The following is a 20117-nucleotide window of genomic DNA, read 5'->3' on the forward strand; positions in this document are numbered from 1 at the left end:
CTTTGACTTTCAACTTTCTGTATATTAAACTCTAAACTCTGTCAGCTCACTAACCAGTCTCTTAAGCCTAGCTGTCCTGCCCCTCCTGGCTTGTGCTTGCATTTTGCTAGGCCATCCCTCCAATCATCCATCCCTCCTCTCAGACCTGCTTTCAATCATGCCAGTTTAGGTGTAGTTAACCACTCCCTCAGTGGAGCATAGATCTGAGAAGGTATTTGTGACTCAGTGTTGGAGCTACACAATGGCCCCATGTCCCACTTAGAGGACTGAGATCCTCAGGAGCTGGGAGTCTCTCTTTCATCAGCATATCCCCGGCACCAAGCATAAGTCAGGTTCTTCATATATTGAAGCTCTTTCCTTCATCCTGTACTTTACTGCCGTATGTAAAAAATGCATTTCTCTCAAGAATAAGTCTTGATATATGATAGAATAACTTCCCCAAGGCCGTGCTCAGGATAATAAAGTCAAAAGAGTAATGCATGACCTTTGCAGAATGTGCCATGTACACAAATTTACCAAATCCTTTACCTATATCCTCCCATTTGATATTCATTGCAGGACTATGAGTTTGATGTTCTATTTATCTCCAATTGCCAGATAAAATACCTGAGAGTTAATTCAGTTAGTAAATTTTCCTGGATTGTGAGTAGGCGTCTCAAATCTGGCCATTTCTAAAGCCTGACTCTTCGCCGTACAGCTTTGAAAAACCCTTCTTAAATAACAAACCCTCTGCTGCCCCCTTCTCCTATCACTCCTCTATCAGCAGCCTTGCCTTATCTTTCGTCTCCTAAGCTTATTGACTTTGTGAGGATATGATGGAATCTCAGTTTTCTCATACGTAAGACAGGTGAGAAATATAGGGATATTGCACTATGTCTGATGTCTCTTGCATCTTGAAAACTGTTCTTTTATCCATTTAATCCACATGCAGGTCTGACCCGGAAATTAAAACTGATCTCAATTCTTGGAAAGTCTGACTACAGTACATGTTCCAACAGATAGTTCAAGCTGCTAAAATATTTTTTAATTCAATTTACGTTTACTGAGTGTCTAGGCTGTGCTATACCTTTTACTAGGCAGTTCTACATGTTATCGCACTATTTGCTTGATGTACTGTTATCTTATGGACCTATGGAAGAAAATGAGATTCAGCATGATGAGAGTCTTGGCCAGGATCTCAAGAGTGGATAGAGGGTGTCAGGATTGCAACCCAGGCCTTCCTGACTTCAGATTTATTCCACATATTCAAGCTCCCTACCATCTGAAGAAGGAAGGATCCTTTCTCCCGCTCCCTTTTTTTCCCTTTCATGCAATGCTGTCATTTTGGAGCCATTGAATCTTTCATCACCTGCTATCTTGGCAGTGGGCCTGTGCTGGGGGGAGTATGGTGGTACTGACTGTGACCTGGCTTTTCTCTCCAGGGCATCCTGGGCTCAGGACTGGCACTCAAGGTGCAGGAGCAGCACCGTCAGAAGCACTTTGAGAAAAGGAGGAAACCAGCTGCCGAGCTCATCCAGGTCTGTCTGCCTGCAAATAAACTGAAATGGGACCCGGGACAGTGGTATGTGTGTGTTTGTCTCTCTCTCTGTGTGTGTGTGTGTGTGTGTGTGTGTGTGTGTGTGTGTGTGTGTGTCTGTGTCTGTGTCTGTGTGTGTCTGTGTGCCATCCACATGCACAGGCACACCCAGGCAGGAGTGGACCTGCTTCTATTTGCATACTTGTGGGTCGCTATGGACAGTAGTCATGGTTATCTACATGGCCCACCTCTTTGTGTACTGAAGACAATAGTCTTATTGCTCGCCCATCCAAATTCTAGGCCTAGCAGGAAATAAATGTAAGACTTGAGAGTAAACTCATTGGATTTTCACTGCTAATGCCAGAGTAGAGAATTTTGCTTGGACCTATGACCACACAGGCTTATTCCACTTTTCACTCCAAGCTGACCTAGCAACCCTTAGAGAAGAGTCATCCTGCAGTCCTGTTGTTTAACCAACAAGTTAGTGGGAGAAATGCAGTTTCTTCATGTCTGTCAAAGATAGAGAGCTCCTAATCCAAATGACAAAGATATTCCTTACATGTAAAAATAATGAGCCACCGTACCCATTTGTCCTGCTCAATGATGGAGCCACAGACTCTGGACGCCTGATCCACTCACCCTCACCATCTCTCCCGTCTATTGGCTGGGAGCAAGGCACCAGAGTCCCTGCTGACACTTCATGAGAAGTCCTTGCATTGATGTCATATGCTGTTGAGAGAGAGGAGCACAGTGAACAGGATAATAGTGTCCTGCTTACTTGAATTCCCAAGGGATGCCACCCACCTGTGAGCTTCTGTCCATTGTGGTAGGTGTCTCTGTGGTTCTGACACAGCCTGATAGATGATGGCATCCTATACAATGACTTTCTAGGCCAGTCCCAGTCTCCCAGACTCTGTCCCATCATCCCCTACAAACTCCAAACTACAGCACATGCCAGAGGTTCATTCACATCAAAATCTCCTTTTCCAGGCACTCTTTTTACCCAGAAGTGGCACAAAAGACCCAATTGACTTTCTTAACTACTTGAGAAGTCTCTGGGAACATTCTAGAAAGAAAGTTCCTGGGATTTTCTTTCAGGGATTTTATACCCCCTTATTTCTCTCCATTCCATTTAATCTCCCCTAATGCCTGCCAGCATAACACCAGTTCTAGCTCAGTAAGTTTATTTTTCCAAGGGAGATACAACAAACCAGGAACATTGGCATCTCTGAAGGGTTGCTTAGGACACTTTCAGATTCCTACAAATCAAGGTTTTAAGCATTTTTCAGGTGATATCGTCATTCCTGTCCCTCTTCCTTCTCAGGCTGCCTGGAGGTATTATGCTACCAACCCAAACAGGATTGACCTCGTGGCAACCTGGAGATTTTATGAATCAGTTGTTTCTTTTCCATTTTTCAGGTAAGGGGCCATTTGTTTGATTTCTCAGGGTGTGAGTGGCTTTCCCTACTGTGGTCTGTGTAGTCTGTTGCATCATGGCCTCAAGGTTTCCGTTAGGGAAAGCGGAGAATAGTTCCCAATGTGCATTGCGTGTTATCACCACTTAGAAACTTAAAACAACTTTGACCCCCAGATCACATTCCAAGCTAATCAAGTTAGAGTCCCTAGCACTGGTGCCCAAGTATCCATGTTTCATGAGCTCTCCACTGCAGGTGTTTATGGTTTGTATCTACTAGTTCCCTGAGGGTCAGAGTGAAGTAGTCTTTAAGAAAAGATTCACTCAATGTATGAGGAGCAGTAGAGTCTAAAGAAGCAGTAACAAATGAATTCAGCAACCCTAGCAATCTTGTGTGCTGTAGCCTTCACCTATAGACCTGGCCGTACCCTTCACCCACAGACCACTCTGAGCTTCAAGGAAGGGGCAGATGGTAGAAGAGAAAGGCAGGAAAACTCATCTGGAGACTCAGGGAGGCTTTTTTATGTTCTAAGAGACAAAAGACTCAATTAAATGCCTTGGAAAAATAATACTTCTTCCTATGGCCCACATATAGGAAAAGAGAGTTGGAAGTTAATGTGCATTGAACTATCACGGTCCAAGTATCCAAGTCCATATTTCATTTGATCCTTACTGGTGTCCTGTAAGTCAGAGGTTCTCAAATGTTAAGATGCATTAGAGTGGAGGGGATTTAATGAAAATACGGATTCAGCATCTACCAGGAAGCCTGGAAGTAAAATCATCTTGAGCATGAACCCCACCATGTGCCTTCCCCTCAGGTGACCAAGTGGTCCAGTGCACACTTGGAGACAGGCTGCACATGGGTGTCACCTAGTGCTATGCACAGATAAGAGAAACAAGTCCCTGAAGCTTTGGACATTTTGACCACGTCAGCCCTGTGTACAGGCCTCCAAAGCCCACAGTCTTTTTACTTGAGCTTCTGGCACAGATCACTCCTTTGCAGGCTTCAGACACTAAGCTTGGGCTTTGAGTCTGTGGGGAGAGTTCTGGACTCCTAGAATCCTTGGAAAGAAGCATAGCTGGGCAGTTAGTTTGCTTCTGAGTTAGGGTCTGCTCTGATGCATTTCTGTCAAATCCTTTTAATGGACTGTAGTTGGATGCATAATGGATGAGTAGCTCTTCAGACTCTGAATGTGGCTTAGGTTTATCCTCTACTCTCATCACCAGATAATGGTAAAGATTTTAGGAAATACAAGACATTTGGGTTCTGTTGACCCATTTCCCTGTATAAAACCTTCTAGTAGGTGAGCTTGACACAGATTAAAGTGCAAAAATGAGTGTGAACTCCACAAACCCAGGCTCTTTTGATCTTGCCCACCTGACCACCCATGACTCATTTACTTCTCAAGGATTACTGGCAGCTCAAGCTACTTTCGCTCCATGTTTGAGCCCCTTGTATGATATGAATTAAGCTTTGGGCTATACCACAGAGAGTCGCAGACAACCAAGGAAGTTAACTGATCCTGAAACCAAGAAGCTGTAGCAGCCAGAGAATGATACAATCAGATTTCTGTTTAGGGAAGATGACAAGGGGGAAAATGGAGGATGGAAGAGACAGGTTCAGGATTCAAACCCAGGAGATCAGCTAGAATGATTGCTGAACTCAGAGTGAGAGAAAATGAGGGGTAGGCCAAGGAGAGAAGCAGAGAGTATCTGAAGAATAAGTAAAAGAGACCAATGACTTATGGAAGAGTTAGGAGATGAATCAACTCTTTAATAAATAGATAAGCTTAGGGTTACACTCTGTTTTCTGACTTATTTTAAACTTGATTATTCAGAATCCTGTATGACTTACATCATCCCTTTTGCTTCTACAATTCTATTATTGTTATTGTTATTGTTATTATTATTATTATTATTATTACTGCCTGCAGCCTACCATAGTTGTACCTTTTTTTTAATTCAAAGGAATCATCTTTGTCACATATAAAATATATGACACAATTCACATATATAAGTAATGAAATTTCAACATGGAAAAAAAACCAGGAGAAAAACACGGAAGCTGAAGGCTGACACACCTGCTTAGGGTTGAGGGTAGCACAAAGCACAGTGTAGACAGAATCGGGGGTGGCTTTCCCTTAAAAGAAGAGAATGACCTTGAACTCAAAAACAAGAGCATGTAAAATCATGCTGGATGCAGAATCAAAATGATTTTCATTTGCTGTGCATCCCAAGGCCTTGGCAATGGGCCTATTCTTTGGGGCTGATTTATTATAAATAAAGCATTGTCCTAGCTGTCAGAGACTTGGAGGATTATATTGTGCTTCAGACAGCTGCTGTGATATAGGAATGGCTTTAAAACTAAGAGAAAATATTTCTTTCTCTCCTTTTATTTGAGGAAAAAAGTATAAAGTGACTAAAGAAGTACACTTAGCAACCATTCAGAAACAAACCAGTCCCTTGGGAAAAGAATGTCCCTGCATTCCAGCCCACGCCATGCACTAATGACAGAGAACCAGCTGGCAGTACACTTGTGTCCTCACCTGCCTCCCCAAAGGATTTTTGCTAATGTTTAAAAGTAATTTTATTGAGATACATTTCACAACCTTCAGAGGATTTTGCATAGCATATAATGTACCCTGTTCAAGTGGAGAATTCCGTGGCTCTGAGTGTATCCACAACATTGGTCACTAATTCCAGAGCAGTGTTGTTGTACTGGAGAGAAACCTTGTCCTCATCAACAGTTGTTCCCATTCCCTCTTTCTCCCATCCCCTGCAACCACTCGTCTACTTCCTGTTTCTCTTCTGCCTATTCTGAACATTTTGTATAATACAAAATCATGTCATGCACTGTTTTTTGCATGCTTTCTTTCTCTTAGAACAATGACTTCAAGTTTCACCCATGTTATAGCATATATTAGAATTTTACTCCTTTTATGGTTTAATTATATCCCACTAGATATACTGTAGTGTGTTTATATTATAATTATGTGATAAACATGGGGGCTATTTCTATCTTTTAACTCTCATGAAAAATGCTGCCATGAAGATCCAGGTACATGTCTTTGTGTGGACATGTTTTCAGTTATCTTGTGAGGGGTATACTTCTGAATGGAATCAGCAGTTCTGTGTTTATCTCATTGAGGAACTGCCAGGCTGTTTTCAACCATGTCTGGACCAGTTTTCATTCCTTCCAAAGGTTTTCAAGGGTTAAATAGCATAGGCCATCTGCAGTGATGGTACCATACGTGAACTCCCTGCTTGGTACAGTCCAGTTCTTTGCTAATTTGCAGATGCATGTTTGAAGCTGGCAGTGATGGATGAGAGCATTTCACTTTGCATTTTTTTTGTTTATTGCTACTTACAATAGAGAATTACAAAAACCTTCAAAAAGTTTCAAGTCTAAACTCTATTTTATAGAAGAATAAATTAAGACCTCCTAGAAGTACAAGAACTTAGAGAAGACACAGGTCATGGTATGCATAAATGGACCAAACTCAGATCTTCTGATTTGTAGTCTCGTGAAGAATGTATAGCCTTAGTACAGCAGGTGATAGAAATCTGATGACAAGGGGATGCTGGGAGTAGCACCTCTACAAGAATGAGGGAAGATTTTTAAAAAATAGACATTGCTTTCTATCAGCTGAAGAACAGACACATTACTTGGCTCCCTGAACATAACAGTGGAATCATATTTCATTTAATATATTCTACAGCTATTTTATTCAGTATTTGTCATTGGTCATGTTGACTATTGAACATTTAACTATTACTAGCATAACTGAGGCAATTAACTTTTAATTTTAATTATAATTTAAATAGCTGGGGTGTGTGTCCATCCCAGCTCTGAAGATGGTAGCTACTGAAACAGTGGTAATAGGACTCAGGCACAAGATGCAGAAATGACTTGGCCAAAAACAGTCCTTTGTATACCCAGAACTTACCTTCCTTGGACCAGAAGGGGGCTATATGCAGTAGTCACTCTCAGTGGCCAAGTAATATTGGATCTATTTTTATGAATGCTACCTTATCTACTATTTAGAATATTCTAGAATGTAAACAGGAATAACTTCATTTTTCATAACCTTATTTTAAAAGAATCAGGACATCTCTGAGATTAATTAGTTTGCTTAATATGACCCAGATAGTAATGCACGAGCAAAGAGTGAAACCCAATTCTTTGCTTTTGGCTTTCTGGTCTGCCTCCAACAATCAACAAATCCTCCAAGCCCAGCAGGAGGCCTGGGGCAGAGGAGGTGCACAGTAAATCATTTTCACGATGAAGAGAGGAATGAGAAGAATCTTGAGAATACAGAGCCATATGGCAGCAGCAGCACCCTGAGCCTGCCTGGGGAAGCTTCCCTCTCTCCTTGGTTCTGATCTACATTCACCATCTTGTGCTACAAGTACTCTCCTCCAAGACTTTCTAAGGGAAGCTTTGAGCAGGCTTTGGGGAAAGATGAGGCCATTCCATGTAATTTATACTTTGTTTATTTTCTCTTCCTCTTCTCCTTCTAGGAAAGAACAGCTGGAGGCAGCAGCCAGGTGAGTATGAATCCCCTTCTGTCCACCACTGTTGGTTCCACATGGTGGATGGTCTCTGGGTGTCCATCCTGCTCATAACATACAGCCCTCAGCGCTCACTAATTGCTCTGCAGATTTCATGTAGATGTATTCCAGGCTGCTAAGTGGGGATCAAAGCAGTGTCCACTCACTGGATGTCTCTTCTGGGCTGGGTCCACGCCTGGAGTTCTGCAGGTGCTGCCTTCTTTGATCCTCATAAGCTCAGTGCACAATAAGACCTCAAATTCTTCTCCCCCCAGGATCACACAAGACCAACAGTCAGTTCAGCCTGAATAATACTAATGGCCCAGATGATTCTTTAGGAAGAGAGTCAGTATGATTTAATTTACAATTGCCAGAACTGCAGCGGCTTCCAAGTAAACCATGCTGACTGCAAATTGCAGAGATGGGAGGAATCTCCAATTTGTCACTATTTCTCTATCCTCCCCTTCTCCCCTTCTCAGAAAATTCCCCAATGACCAGAAATGACGGACCCTGCTCTACATTGTAAAGAGAGACTGTTTGCAAATGTGTGAGTGTGTGTGTGTGTGTGTGTGTGTGTGTGTGTGTGTGTGTGTGTGTGTCAGCTTTCCCATTACTGGGGAAATACATGGCACCATGATCTAGAGGGATAGAGGCTTATCTTGGCTCGTGATTTTTAGAAGATTCAGTTTATAACAGCTGGCTCCAAGGTGGGAACAGCATGGCAGAAAGGCATGATGGAGGAAAAATTATCACTCAGTGGCAGCCAGGAGGTAGAGAGAGATAAGGATCTGAAGACAAAAATATACCCTTCCACAGTGCACCAAAGTGACCCACTTTCAGTGCTTTATACTCCTGGCAGCACATCCAGAATGAACCCACTGAAGAGTATAATGCCCCATGATCTAATTACCTTCCAAACACATAAGACTTTTGGGGAACATTCTAGTTACAAACCGTAACAACATCTAAACTATTACTGTTGGCAAACACGAATGAGGACTCATAATTGCCCTCCTAGGTATCAGGCATAATGCTGTCCCTCTAGAACTGACACAGTTTGAGCAGAGATGTTGACAGCAGCCTGGATTTCTTATAACACAGGACTTTGGGAAGCTATGTCCAATCCTCTTGTGGTTCCATGATGTTCCATCCACACATAATTCATAAGGAGGAAACAATTACAGACAGATGGGCAACTTCTGACTTGGTTACTTTTACTTTTCTCTCATTGCTGGAACAAAATACCCAACACCAAAAATGAAGGAAATACAGGTTTATTTAGCTCACTGTTTGTGGAGGTTTCAGTCCATACTCACCTGGCTCCCAGACAGGGTGGCATGGTACTTGGGCTACACTCAAAGGCAGTAGCCAGAGCACAAGGAAGAGAAAAATATCTTCTACTGGCTAATATTATACACAGGCCACCCTCGCCCGAGGGCAGGTATAGGAATCTCAAAATCTTGCCCTCCTTTGCACTGGATGAGGATATTTACAAAGTAAGAACCCTGGTTCCCTACTGAGTCTCTAAATTAAACTTCTAAACTGCTCAAGTTGACACAATGTATCAACCATAATAACTTCCAAACAGATATAGGATTCAGTATTTCTGCTCTGTGTTTTCATGGACAGAGGGCTTCTTATCTGAACCAGCTTGGTTTCTAGAGGATGTTGGGGCAGACTGTGGAAAAGGGCTTGCCAACTGACCGTGATAGGATCAGAGGGCATTTGCTGGAGTATCTGCAGCAGCTGGTGGCTCACAGAGCGATACCCTAGGTTGTCTCTTCTACATATTTTTATAAAAACTGTAGTGCCCCAAGAAGACAGGTTTGCCCCACATCACAACATGAGCACCAAAATTTGTGATCCAGACCTAAAGACCTCTAACGGAGTGTCCCTTACTCTCATTCTCTTGTGATCAGCCAGGTTTTGAGTTCTGTACACGCCCACACTGCAAGTGAATTACTTAATCTACCACAAGAGCCTTTTCTACAGAGACATAAACAAAATTCAACCAAATTGGAACTTAGAGTAGTCACCACTTACCTGCAGGGACCATGCCAAGACCCCGTAGATAGGTGAAGCTGTAGTAGTACTAAGCCTACATATACGGTGATTTTTCTCATATTTACATAGCTTAGTTAACGAAGTCTAATTTGGGAATTAGGCATAGTAGTAAATTAATAACAACTGGTAATAAAACAATTATAATAACATCTCATAATGAAAGTTCTATAACTATCCTCTCTTTTTCTCTCTGTTAATATTTTACCTTTTCTTCTAAAGGAAATACTTAACAGCTTCTCATTAGCATATCCAAATTGTCAGTATCTCTACTCTTGTGCTTTAAGACCATTATTGTATAGAATAAAGGTTGCTTGAACACAAGCACTATGATCCTGCAGTAGTTGATCTGGTAGGTGAGATGCTATGAGCTGATGAGTAGGGATTGTATACAGCATGGATATGCTAGGCAAGGAGATGACTGCACTCTACCTGCCGGCAGTAGAGTGCAATAGTGCAAAAGTTCATCCCACTGCTCTGGATGGATCGTGATTTAAAACTTATGAATTGCTTATTTCTAGAACTTTCCATTTAATATTTTTGGACCACAGTTGACTCTAAGCAGCCAAAACCTCTATGAAAGTAAAATCACAGATAAGGAAGAATTGTGGTATATGCAAAATGTCACTTTGTGCTGGATTTGGTGGTTCCCCTTTAAGAATCAGATGCACTTTGAGACTTCCTGGAGTTATTTTTCCAGTTATGAGAAAGGAGCTTTCTAAAATCTGATTATCAGCTTGCTTCTATTCTCCCTTCCAAACATCCTCCACTCTGCTAAGGATACAGAAGAAAAATTTATCCCTTGATTTCTCAGGGTTAAAGGTGCTAGGTGTTTTCTGGGTCCCACTGCTGTAAGAAGAGCAAAATGGGTATAAGTTTTACATGCCTTCTCATATGAGATTTGACGAGTAGTCAGATGGGCTGGCTGATTGGCAGGTAAGATGCCAGGTGTAAAGGGCAGCTACATAGCCTGGAGATGGGACGTGACATTTGGAGGAAGCCAGGTGAACTGTCAAGAGAGGACCACAGTTCTTTACCCAAGAAGGGAGGGAAGCTGAGAGGGCAGACTGATCAGCAAATGTGCACGGACATTAGCCTACACTTGCTGTTGTTCCTTTCTCCCCTTATAACTTCCAACTTCCAATCTTGCTCTATTTCTGCTTCAGAACTGTCACTGGCTGTTGTCACCTCTGTCTAGCATAGGCAGCCCGCATATGTGTTTATTTGCTCACCTGAGGAAAGAGTTGTATTCTCTTCAACACTTAACAGATGTGTGCTGGGGAGGGGCGTTGTTGGGAGTACAAAAGCTTGTTCACTTGCTGGAAGGAACTAAAGCCCATAGCTTCTTGTGAAACTATTGTTTTGTAGGGGCTGTCTTTGTTTCTATTTATATGGGCTTGTTTGAGGCACAATAATAAGCCCAGCTGAATTCTTACCCTTCCTGGGAGGCTGGTTTTGATGATTTACACTTCCTTCTAAGAGGCCTATGTTTTTAGGTTAGTCAGAAGCCAAAGATCCAACACTCTCTGTGGGATTAGTAGATACTAGGCAAGTACCTCACTTGCCATCTTACTTGATTCCCCATAACAGTGTGGGAAGAGTTGGAACCTCCTGACACTTATTACTTGGTTTAAATGTGCTACTCATGGTACAATTATGGAGTGTTCAGAGCTTCCCTAATAAAACCCCCAAATCCATGAACATATACTTTTAAGTGGCCTCTTCCCCTCTCAACTATGAGTTCCTTGAGGTTAACACTATGCCTGTATGTGAGTTGCACCCCCAAAACCTTTGCTGATGAAGAAATGAATGACCTAATAGAAAATATCCTATCTCTGTTCCATTTATATGGAACTTGATCTCAAGCATTCACATAAGTTACACCTCCTTCAAACAGACACACCCATCGTGAGCTTTCACCTTGCTTGCACCGTATCAGGCACATTCCCGATGCAGCACAGATGGCTGATGCCCTCGTTGCTATCACTGGATGCAGAATGAGTTCAACTAATCTAGTCTTCCCACATGTTCTCTATATCATCTTCAAACATAACTCACTTCTTCATTTCCTTTGAGATTCTGCCTCATGTTACCTCCTGCAAGTGACTTTCCCTGGCCCTCCACATATGCTTATCAGTCTCCATTCCCTTGATCCTGCTTCCAACCCTCCAACTCCTTGATAATACTAATCATTATAAACATATTTCTTATCTATCTCTTCCACTAGATTGAATGACCAAAAGAGAGTCTGGTGTGCAGCTGGCTTGCTATGGATTTTAATGGAGTGAAACAGTGAATGGAAGGTTGGGGGATGGATGGATGGATGGATGGATGGATGGATGGATGGATGGATAAGTAATGGATGTGTCACAGCTACCATGGGTTCTTGCTTCAGTGATAATTTAAAACTAAGGCAATGGCACAAATTAATAGGGAAGTTTATTATAGAAAATAAACAAAGCTGACTGTCCTACGGGCCACTCTAGAAAATCAACAGAGAAATTGATACTTCATAGACAGAAGGCCTGGCTCCTCCACATATGGAAAAGCACTTAACAAAGGATATTCATCATATTTTTTTCTGAAAGGGACAGAGATCCCCACACAGGGTAGAGTTTGTTACTGTATGTGTTTTAAAAATATCTTGTGTACTTCCTTTTGGAAGGAAATTTTATTTGGAAAATAGATTTCAATGAAGGAATAATGAAATTTAGGGTCAGTTCTCAATCTGCACTGATGCCATCTGTTATCTCATCCTGTGTGTCAGTGCATCCTGCCTGCTTATCTCAAAGACTACAGAGGTTTGATCGCTTAATGGACAGCCCGATCTATGTTCCCCATCTTGTTATCCAAAGTTGTAGCTGTCTGCTTGTTTTCTCTTTAGCTGCTACTTTAATGTCCTGCTGGTGTCCTTGTCCTGGGTGGATGAGTGGATAAGGGATTGATGGATGGAAAAACTCTTCATTCTACAAGTATCACAAACCTAACTCATATTATTACAACTTCCACAGGGCCACCTGTTAAGGTAGGGGCCCTTAGGACACAATTATGAGACCTGTCTCATTTTTCTCTCTTTACCATTTATCTCTGCTTTTCTTTTCATGAAGATTTCATGCCCTCTGCTGATTTTCTCTATATTGATGAATCTATGTGTGTTCTTCTTTCTTCTTTCTACCTATCCTGCATGGAATATGAGTTTGAAACTTTTCAGGGAAGTACATAAAATGCCTTGATTCACTCACATATTCATACTCTGAAATATCTCCATGGCTTGGAGAACACAGGCCACTGCAGAATTGGGAACACACGTTCACATGTGACAGAGGGCAAGGGCAGGGGTAAAGCAGTCTGACTGGCAGCCCCCATTAGATTTGAAGTGGGAAGAATAAATTCCTGAAAATAATACAGTATTTTCCTGTGAAGGATGGCAAATGGAACATCAAGCTGGCAAAAACAATCGTTGTCCATCATAAGCAGAAATTATATGCAGAAAATTTCAAATTCTTAATAACATCATACTAAATAACACCAACATTAAACCATTCTGAATCTTATTTTTAATAGATTGTGCCAGAAAAAGATTGAAATTTTTGTCCTTAGACTGTCTCTTTGAGTGTTAATTATAACTAGTCAGTAGATAGGCATCAGCAGTGATGGTTAGGGACATCTTTTCTGTAGACACTAACATGTTTTGAATTCTCAACATGGGCAACTATGTTGACAACAAGTGCTTTCTTGAGCCCAGTTTTTCAATCTGTATTGTCAGACAAGTAAATATAAAGAGCAGCCTTTGAGAGTCTTCTTTGTCTTGGAAAAGAAAAAAGCATCCTAGAAACTTATTTTCTCCTATCTTGTGAATATGTTTTCCCATTGCCGTGCTCTCAAATTTAGTGGAGAATCATTCTTTAGATCCAAGAATTCAAGTATCACAACAGTAATTTTAAAATAATCTTTATTGTTCTAAGCATATCCAATCCTTATAAGCACCTTCTGAGCTAGATACTATTCTTGTCACATTATAAATCAGAAACTGAGGTTCAGAGAGTAAATGCATGTATAGGGTCATACAGTTCAGAAAGAGCAAGGGAAGGAATTGGATCTGATTGGTCAGTATCCGTAGTTCTTGGTCCCAGCAACTGTGCTAATTCCCACAGTTGTGGCAAACAGTGACTTCATCAGTCACTGCAGGGTCTCCTTGGCTTGTTTGGTTTCCTTCCACTCTTCCTTGGCTCACACAGCTAGCAGGAGGCTGTAAGGGCTCGAAAAGGCATGAAGCCAGAGTCTGTGTGCAGTGAAGGAGCAGGTGCTCCAACAGTGCCATTCCTCTTTGCCTGCTCCCCACATCAGGCCCTGAAATTCACTTCACAGAGTCATGGGTGGTGTTGGCAGTAAAGCACCTTCCATGCACTAGAATCAGTGGCTGTCAAAGGTGAAAAGAATTTAGAGATCAATTAATCCAAACTCCCTAATTTTACTGATGAGAAAATTGTTAGCCATGTGAAAACAAGAAGTTTGAATGCTACTCCACAGTTATTAGTATTTTTCTCCCTCCTCTCAGCCCTGTGACACTGGCCTTGCCTGCAGGGTGTCATGCCGAGCTCAAAGGTGGGCCAATTTGATTTTTCCTCAGAGTGATGTCTGAGTGGTCTTGAAGACTTAGTCGCTGTTTACCTTTTGAAACAATTGGGTGAGTGTGGCTTTTTATAATCTCTTTTCTCAGAATTATGAATCAATCGGGACATAGACATAGGTGTTAATATATTATTTTTGCTGAATAAAGTGGGGTTGGCTTTAGTGGGTGACAGGTCGTAGTATTCCTTATCAGGTCTCTCCTTGGGAGCAGACGCTGTCCATGGTAGCCACATGGGCTATGACTCACCGGATTCACAGCACATGGAGAGCTAGAGGGTAAATAACCACTTGTGAACATTGGCAGTTAATATGGAACCTGCCTGACAAAAAAAAATTGGCCAGTGGCTATGGCACACATTCGGTAATCCCACAAGTAATTGATCTTCTCTCACAAGGAGAAGTTAGTAGAGGGTAAGAGGCTTTTTGTTGATTTTTCTACAACTGTGAAAGTTCCATTTTTATGATCGCAAAAAAAAAAACATGAGAAAGGACAGCCCTCCTTTTTCTCTATGCACGATCACTCCAATCCTTAGCATATAAGACTTTATTGTAGCTCCTCGACTTACTTCTAAGAAAAATAGACGTATTCATCTCTTCAATTGTCCTTGGCGGGTAGTCAACTGTTAGCTATAGTTTTTGTAACAAATTACCACCACAACAAAAATGTGTTCTCTCAACAAAAATGTGTTCAGGAGATTGATTGGAAATCTGAGATCAAGATGGCAGTTGGACCGTGCTCCCTCTACAGGGTACAAGGGAGGGATATTTCCTTTTCTCATGGTGCTTACTGCCAGTCTTTGGTGTTCCTTGCCTTGTAGATTCATCCCTGTAGTTTTTGTCTTCCACTCATGTGTTCTTTTTCCTTCTGAGTGTGTGTGTGTGTGTGTGTGTGTGTGTGTGTGTGTGTGTGTAGTGTTCCTCTCCTTTCTCTTATAAAGACCCAGTCATTGGATTAAGTACTACTCTATTCTAAAATGAGCTCACCATAATGTGATTACACCTGTACAGCTCACATTGAAAGGTATAGGGTTAGGGTTGCAACTTATTTTGAAGAGAACACAGTTCAACCTTGTTTAGTTGACCAAGCAAAAATCATGAGTTTGCATATGGTAGAAAATTATGTATCAGAGAGTTATATTTTATTTGTACCCTATCACCAATGGGGATCCTGGGATTGAAGGTGATAAAGCAACTCAAGCAGAGGCTGAGATGTGGCCTTGTGTCTGACCGGCTCCCTCTTGACCTGTAGACTTTCATCATTTTTAACTGGGGGTATAAAGTAATCAGGTGGTAGATTAAGAGGCAGTCATAGAAATAAGAAGGCAGTGAGAATAGATATTAGAATTAAACTATCACACATCAAAACCTGGCTCCTCATCCTACCACCTAATGTGGTTTTGGACAATCCATGCAAGCCCCCTATGCCTCTCAGTCCTGATCTGTGAAATGGGAATAATAGCAGTACTGACCACCCAGGCTGGTTGGGATGAGAGCTTTATACACACAAGAGGTGTACAGTAAATGCTTGCCAGAGGTTAACGCTGAGAAGGTAGTATATTAGTCACACATGATATTTAGATATGCAGAGAAAATAATTTTTAGGGGGCCAGTAGAGAAAAAATTTCTGTTGTTCCCTCTGACTTTAATGTATCTGTGTCTACAGAGTGCCAAATGCAGGTGCCCTAGAATCACGTTCCCAGGGTCTCAGATTCACTGAATCACACAAAATGGCCACTTAGCAGATTATATTTTGCAAACTTGCCTGGATGAAAGAGAACCAGATTTACTCACTAAGATTATTTCACAGTCGTGATGTGATTCCTTCCGGCTCAGCAGTTAGTCCAACCATGGTGCTGCCTCTCTGCCTTCCCCCAACCCTCGATGCTGCCTCCCAGTTCCTCCAGCCCCAGAAGAACAACTTGCCAACCAAGCCAAACTCCCTTACTGCTAGAAGGCAGGGGTAGGGCTAAGACAGCACCATCAGGTCCTGTGCACTGTGAGCTTCTGGCCACAGGAGCAGAAGAAGCAGTCACATGTTGTTTTGCTGTGTGAGACCCTGTTAGTTAAAGATCATTGTTTGGTGGGAGAGTGATTTGGAGCACATTACTGAATTCCATGCTCATTGCTTCATGTATGCAATGGTTATATTAAGATTACCTATTCCCAGAGTGTGGTAATAATTAGTTGCTTAGAATAGAGCTGTGATATATAACATTCAAGCATTTGATTTATTGTTATCATTATTACCCTAATTGGCACCCATAGTTCTGTTTTCTGTGTCCAGAGTCATTTCTTCATGATGTAGAGCTTACTCAAGGCTCAGTTGGATACAGGTTTGAATCTTGGTTTTGCAATATACTTATTTTTTCTCTCCTTCCTCCATTCATTCTTCTCTCCTCGTTTCCATTTCTCTCTGTTCACCCTTCCACTTTTTTCTTATTTTCCTCCTTCTTCCTCTAACCTAAAAGTTGAGCATTTGGAGCTCTTTGTGTCAGGCTCTGAGTATTCCTGAAGAGCTTGATAGAATTCATAAATTCATAAGAAAGACTCTCACAGTCTAAAAAGGGTGTGTCATACCAAAAGAATACTGGAGTGCTGGCAGGGAACATCACAGGCACTGGTGCAGGGGACACTCACACAAAGGATGGGAGCTCTAATTCTTGCCTAGAACCAGAAGTCAGGAAAGGGTGTGCTCAGCTTTCCTTTAGCCTGGCTAGTGATGACTAAGTAGGTTTTCACTGAGATAAGGAAGAAATTAAGGCCTTAATTTTGTTCTTTCCCTCTTCCACCTCCAAACTAGCAAAGTATAAAGTGCCTAAATCTGAGATCTTTCCCCAGGCTACCTTTTCTATGTGAAAAGTCCCTAGAAATCCAAATTATTTAAGTCACTTACAAAATGGCACACAAATATCTCAAATAAAATGCACAAAGCCTGAAGTAAACTGTGAGTTTGCATTCTTCTGCAGAGTAATTTATTTTGTAGTTACAAAGTATATTGCCAGGGTCTTCCAGAGGAACTGAACCAATGGGCTGGAAACACATTTATGTAAGAGATTTATTATAGGAACTGGGTTGTGTGATCCTGTAGACTGAGGAGTTCCATGCTATCATGTCTGAAGCAAGTGAGCCAGAAAATCCCAAAGGCTTCGTGGGGAGATTGTTGGTGCAAGTTCCTAAGTCCGAAAACTCAGGAACCTGGAGCATGGACCAGTTCAAGCAGAGATGGTAGATGTGCCCCTCCTGCACCTTCTCATTCTTTTCAGGCTCCCGATGGATTGGATAATGTTTTCCCATATTGTTGATGGTGGGTCTTTGTTATTCAACCAACTAACTAAAATGTTAATCTCTTCTGGAAACATTCTTAGCCCAACTGAGTTTATACAGAAAATTAAACACCACAAGAAAGATATGAATCATTTGGTTCTCCAATATCTACCATGAACAGTCAGAAAGGAAAGAAATTTCCATCATTTTCTGCAGCTTTTCTTTTCTTTCTTTTTTTTTTTTTTTTTTTTTTTTTTTTTTGTCTTTTTCATTGTTTATCGGTACCGGGGATCGAACTCATGACCGCCTGCTTGCAAGGCAGGTGCTTACGCCGCTGAGCTAAATCCCCAGGCCCTGTCTGCAGCTTTTCTTCTCATCCTATTCTCAGTTATAGTTTCTCATGGGACAAAAGTAACTTTTGTTTGTGCCTCTCTGTCAGAAAGAAAAAGTGGGCACCAGTGCTTCAAAGGTTTGGCATTTGAATGGTGACACATGTTTGCCTGTCTGCCTTTTGCAGCCAGCAGACTGTGGTATAGTCAGGCTTCCTAAGACAGGGCCATAGATCCTGTGAAAAACTATCCCTTCCAGGTGGGAAGATTCAAGAAAGAAGGGAGGAAAGACTAATTTAGAGCCCTGCCCTGCCCCAGGGAGGTCACTTGAATCTGTGCATTGAGTTTTCACAGCAAGCAGTGATAGATAGAGCAAACTTCTGTCTCGGTCATGTTCTAGTCGCTGGGATCCAGCACCTGGCGCCCACAGCTTAAAGGAAGGCGGTGTGTTCTGGCTTACAGTCTCCTTCCTGATTAGCTGGCTTCAAGGAACAAACAAGATGCAGAGAGACACAGCAGAAGGAAAGCTGCTCAGCCCACCTCAGCCCACGGCATCAGGAGAGCAGGGAGAGCAGGGGGAGCCAGAGACCAGAATGCACCCTTCTGGGTCATGTCCCCAGTGACCACTCCTCACACACATCCAGCTACAAACTCATCAAAGGATGGATCCCATCCCCCATGATCTAATCACCTTAAAGATGCATGAGAGTTTTGGGGTGTACTTTAACCTAATCCTAGCACTGCCTCTTCAGAATACTCTGCTTTTACTCAGTGTTTCTTACCTGTCAAACACCCATCCATCCATCATTCATTCACCCCTCATCACTTCATAAATACTTACCAAGTCCCTCCTGTGTCCAGAAACCCATCCAGAGTCTAAGAACATAGTGACTAATGCGACAGACATGGTCCCAACCTTCTACTTGGCAGGATGCCTCTAAATTATCCTAAAAGTAACATTTGTCAAACTCGACTTGCCATTTCTTCTCCGCACCTGTTGGTCTTGTTCAACTCAGAAGATGACATCACCAGCACATAGCTACAAAACCAGGGATCAGGAGTAGTTCCTTGTCACCTATATATATTTCATCAGGAAGATGTCTTACTGGGTACTCCAAATTATGTATCAAAATTCTAGTCTTCCCATTGCAATTCCCCTTGTCCATGCCGCCTTTCTTGCTTGGAAATCTTCAGTGGCTTCTTTATTAATCTCTTGGTTTTTGTTTTTCTCTTCCTTTCTGTTTTCCTCCAATCCATTCACCACCACGAAGCAACTGTATTCTCTAAAAGAAAAAAAGACCAATCGCAGTGACATGCACATTACATAAAATGTAATCATCTTACATGTACATTCCAGTAGTATTTCAAAAGTTCACATAGAATTCTTTACATGTTAAAACTTAAACTCTTCTAATTAAATCGTTCCCCATCTTCCCTGTCCTTACCACTTGGTAAGTACCATCCTACTTCCTTTTTCGGTGTGTTCCATGTACTCTAAATACATTGTGAAAGAGGAATCAGTTTTTGTCCTTTTGTGACTAGATTATTTCACTAGTGTAGAATCCTCGAGTTTCATGCATGTTGCAGTGTGTGACAGAAAATCCTTCCTAAGACTGGATAATATTCCACTGCATGTGTGCACATTTGGTCTATTCATCCCTGATAGGTGACACTTGGGCTGCTTTTAGATTTTGGCTATTATAACTAGTGCTGCTATGAATATAAATTTTAAATAGAAATTAATGAGCCATCATGGCAGTGCACACCTGTAATCCCAGCATTTGGGTGGCTGAGGCAGGAGGATTGTTAAGAGTTTGCCACCAGCCAAGGCCAGCCTGAACTGCATACTGAGACCTTGTCTCAAAAAGACAAGAAAAGAAAGACAGAAACTGATATACTTCCCTTTTCCTAAAAGTTGTTAGTCTTTATGTAGTGCTGCTGTGTCCCACGGTTATTGTATCATGTACCCTCCCCCTGATGTCACAGCCCAGTATCCACACCACTTGAGCCCCCATAGAATTCTTCCTGGAAAGCTTTTACCTCTCTTTTATGAAGTCTGGCTTCTTCTTACTGCTCAGTATCTGGACTACTGAAATGAGCTTTCTCGGTAGTTTTCAACCCAGTCAAAAAGTCTTCCCTACCTTCCCTGCCACAGCTGGCCCTTCGCTCTCCACCGCCACACTCCTGTTTCTTGGGCAGAACTCCAGCATTGCATGCATCTGCTTGTTCTTTATGTGTCTTCCTAAGTGAGTTTCAGCTCATTGGAGGCTTAACTGCATCTAGTTCAGTCCACCTTTACTCCCAACAAGGTATTAGAGTCCAACATGCATAAGATGCCAAGAACATTTTA

General features: G+C 41.9%; 1 protein-coding gene across 1 annotated transcript in view; it reads left to right on the forward strand.

Moving 5' to 3' along the window:
* The window catches only part of Kcnq3 (potassium voltage-gated channel subfamily Q member 3), a 313472-nt gene that overhangs the window by 269521 nt on the left and 23834 nt on the right, over window positions 1–20117 (forward strand). The window contains exons 7-9 of the mRNA XM_063231065.1: window positions 1422–1517; window positions 2841–2935; window positions 7452–7478. Coding sequence (XP_063087135.1) covers window positions 1422–1517; window positions 2841–2935; window positions 7452–7478 — 218 coding nt within the window. The remainder of the gene's footprint in view (window positions 1–1421; window positions 1518–2840; window positions 2936–7451; window positions 7479–20117) is intronic.

Source organism: Cavia porcellus, unplaced genomic scaffold (assembly GCF_034190915.1).
Source record: "Cavia porcellus strain 051 isolate PalLab524CR breed Dunkin Hartley unplaced genomic scaffold, mCavPor4.1 scaffold_19, whole genome shotgun sequence".
Lineage (NCBI taxonomy): Eukaryota > Metazoa > Chordata > Mammalia > Rodentia > Caviidae > Cavia > Cavia porcellus.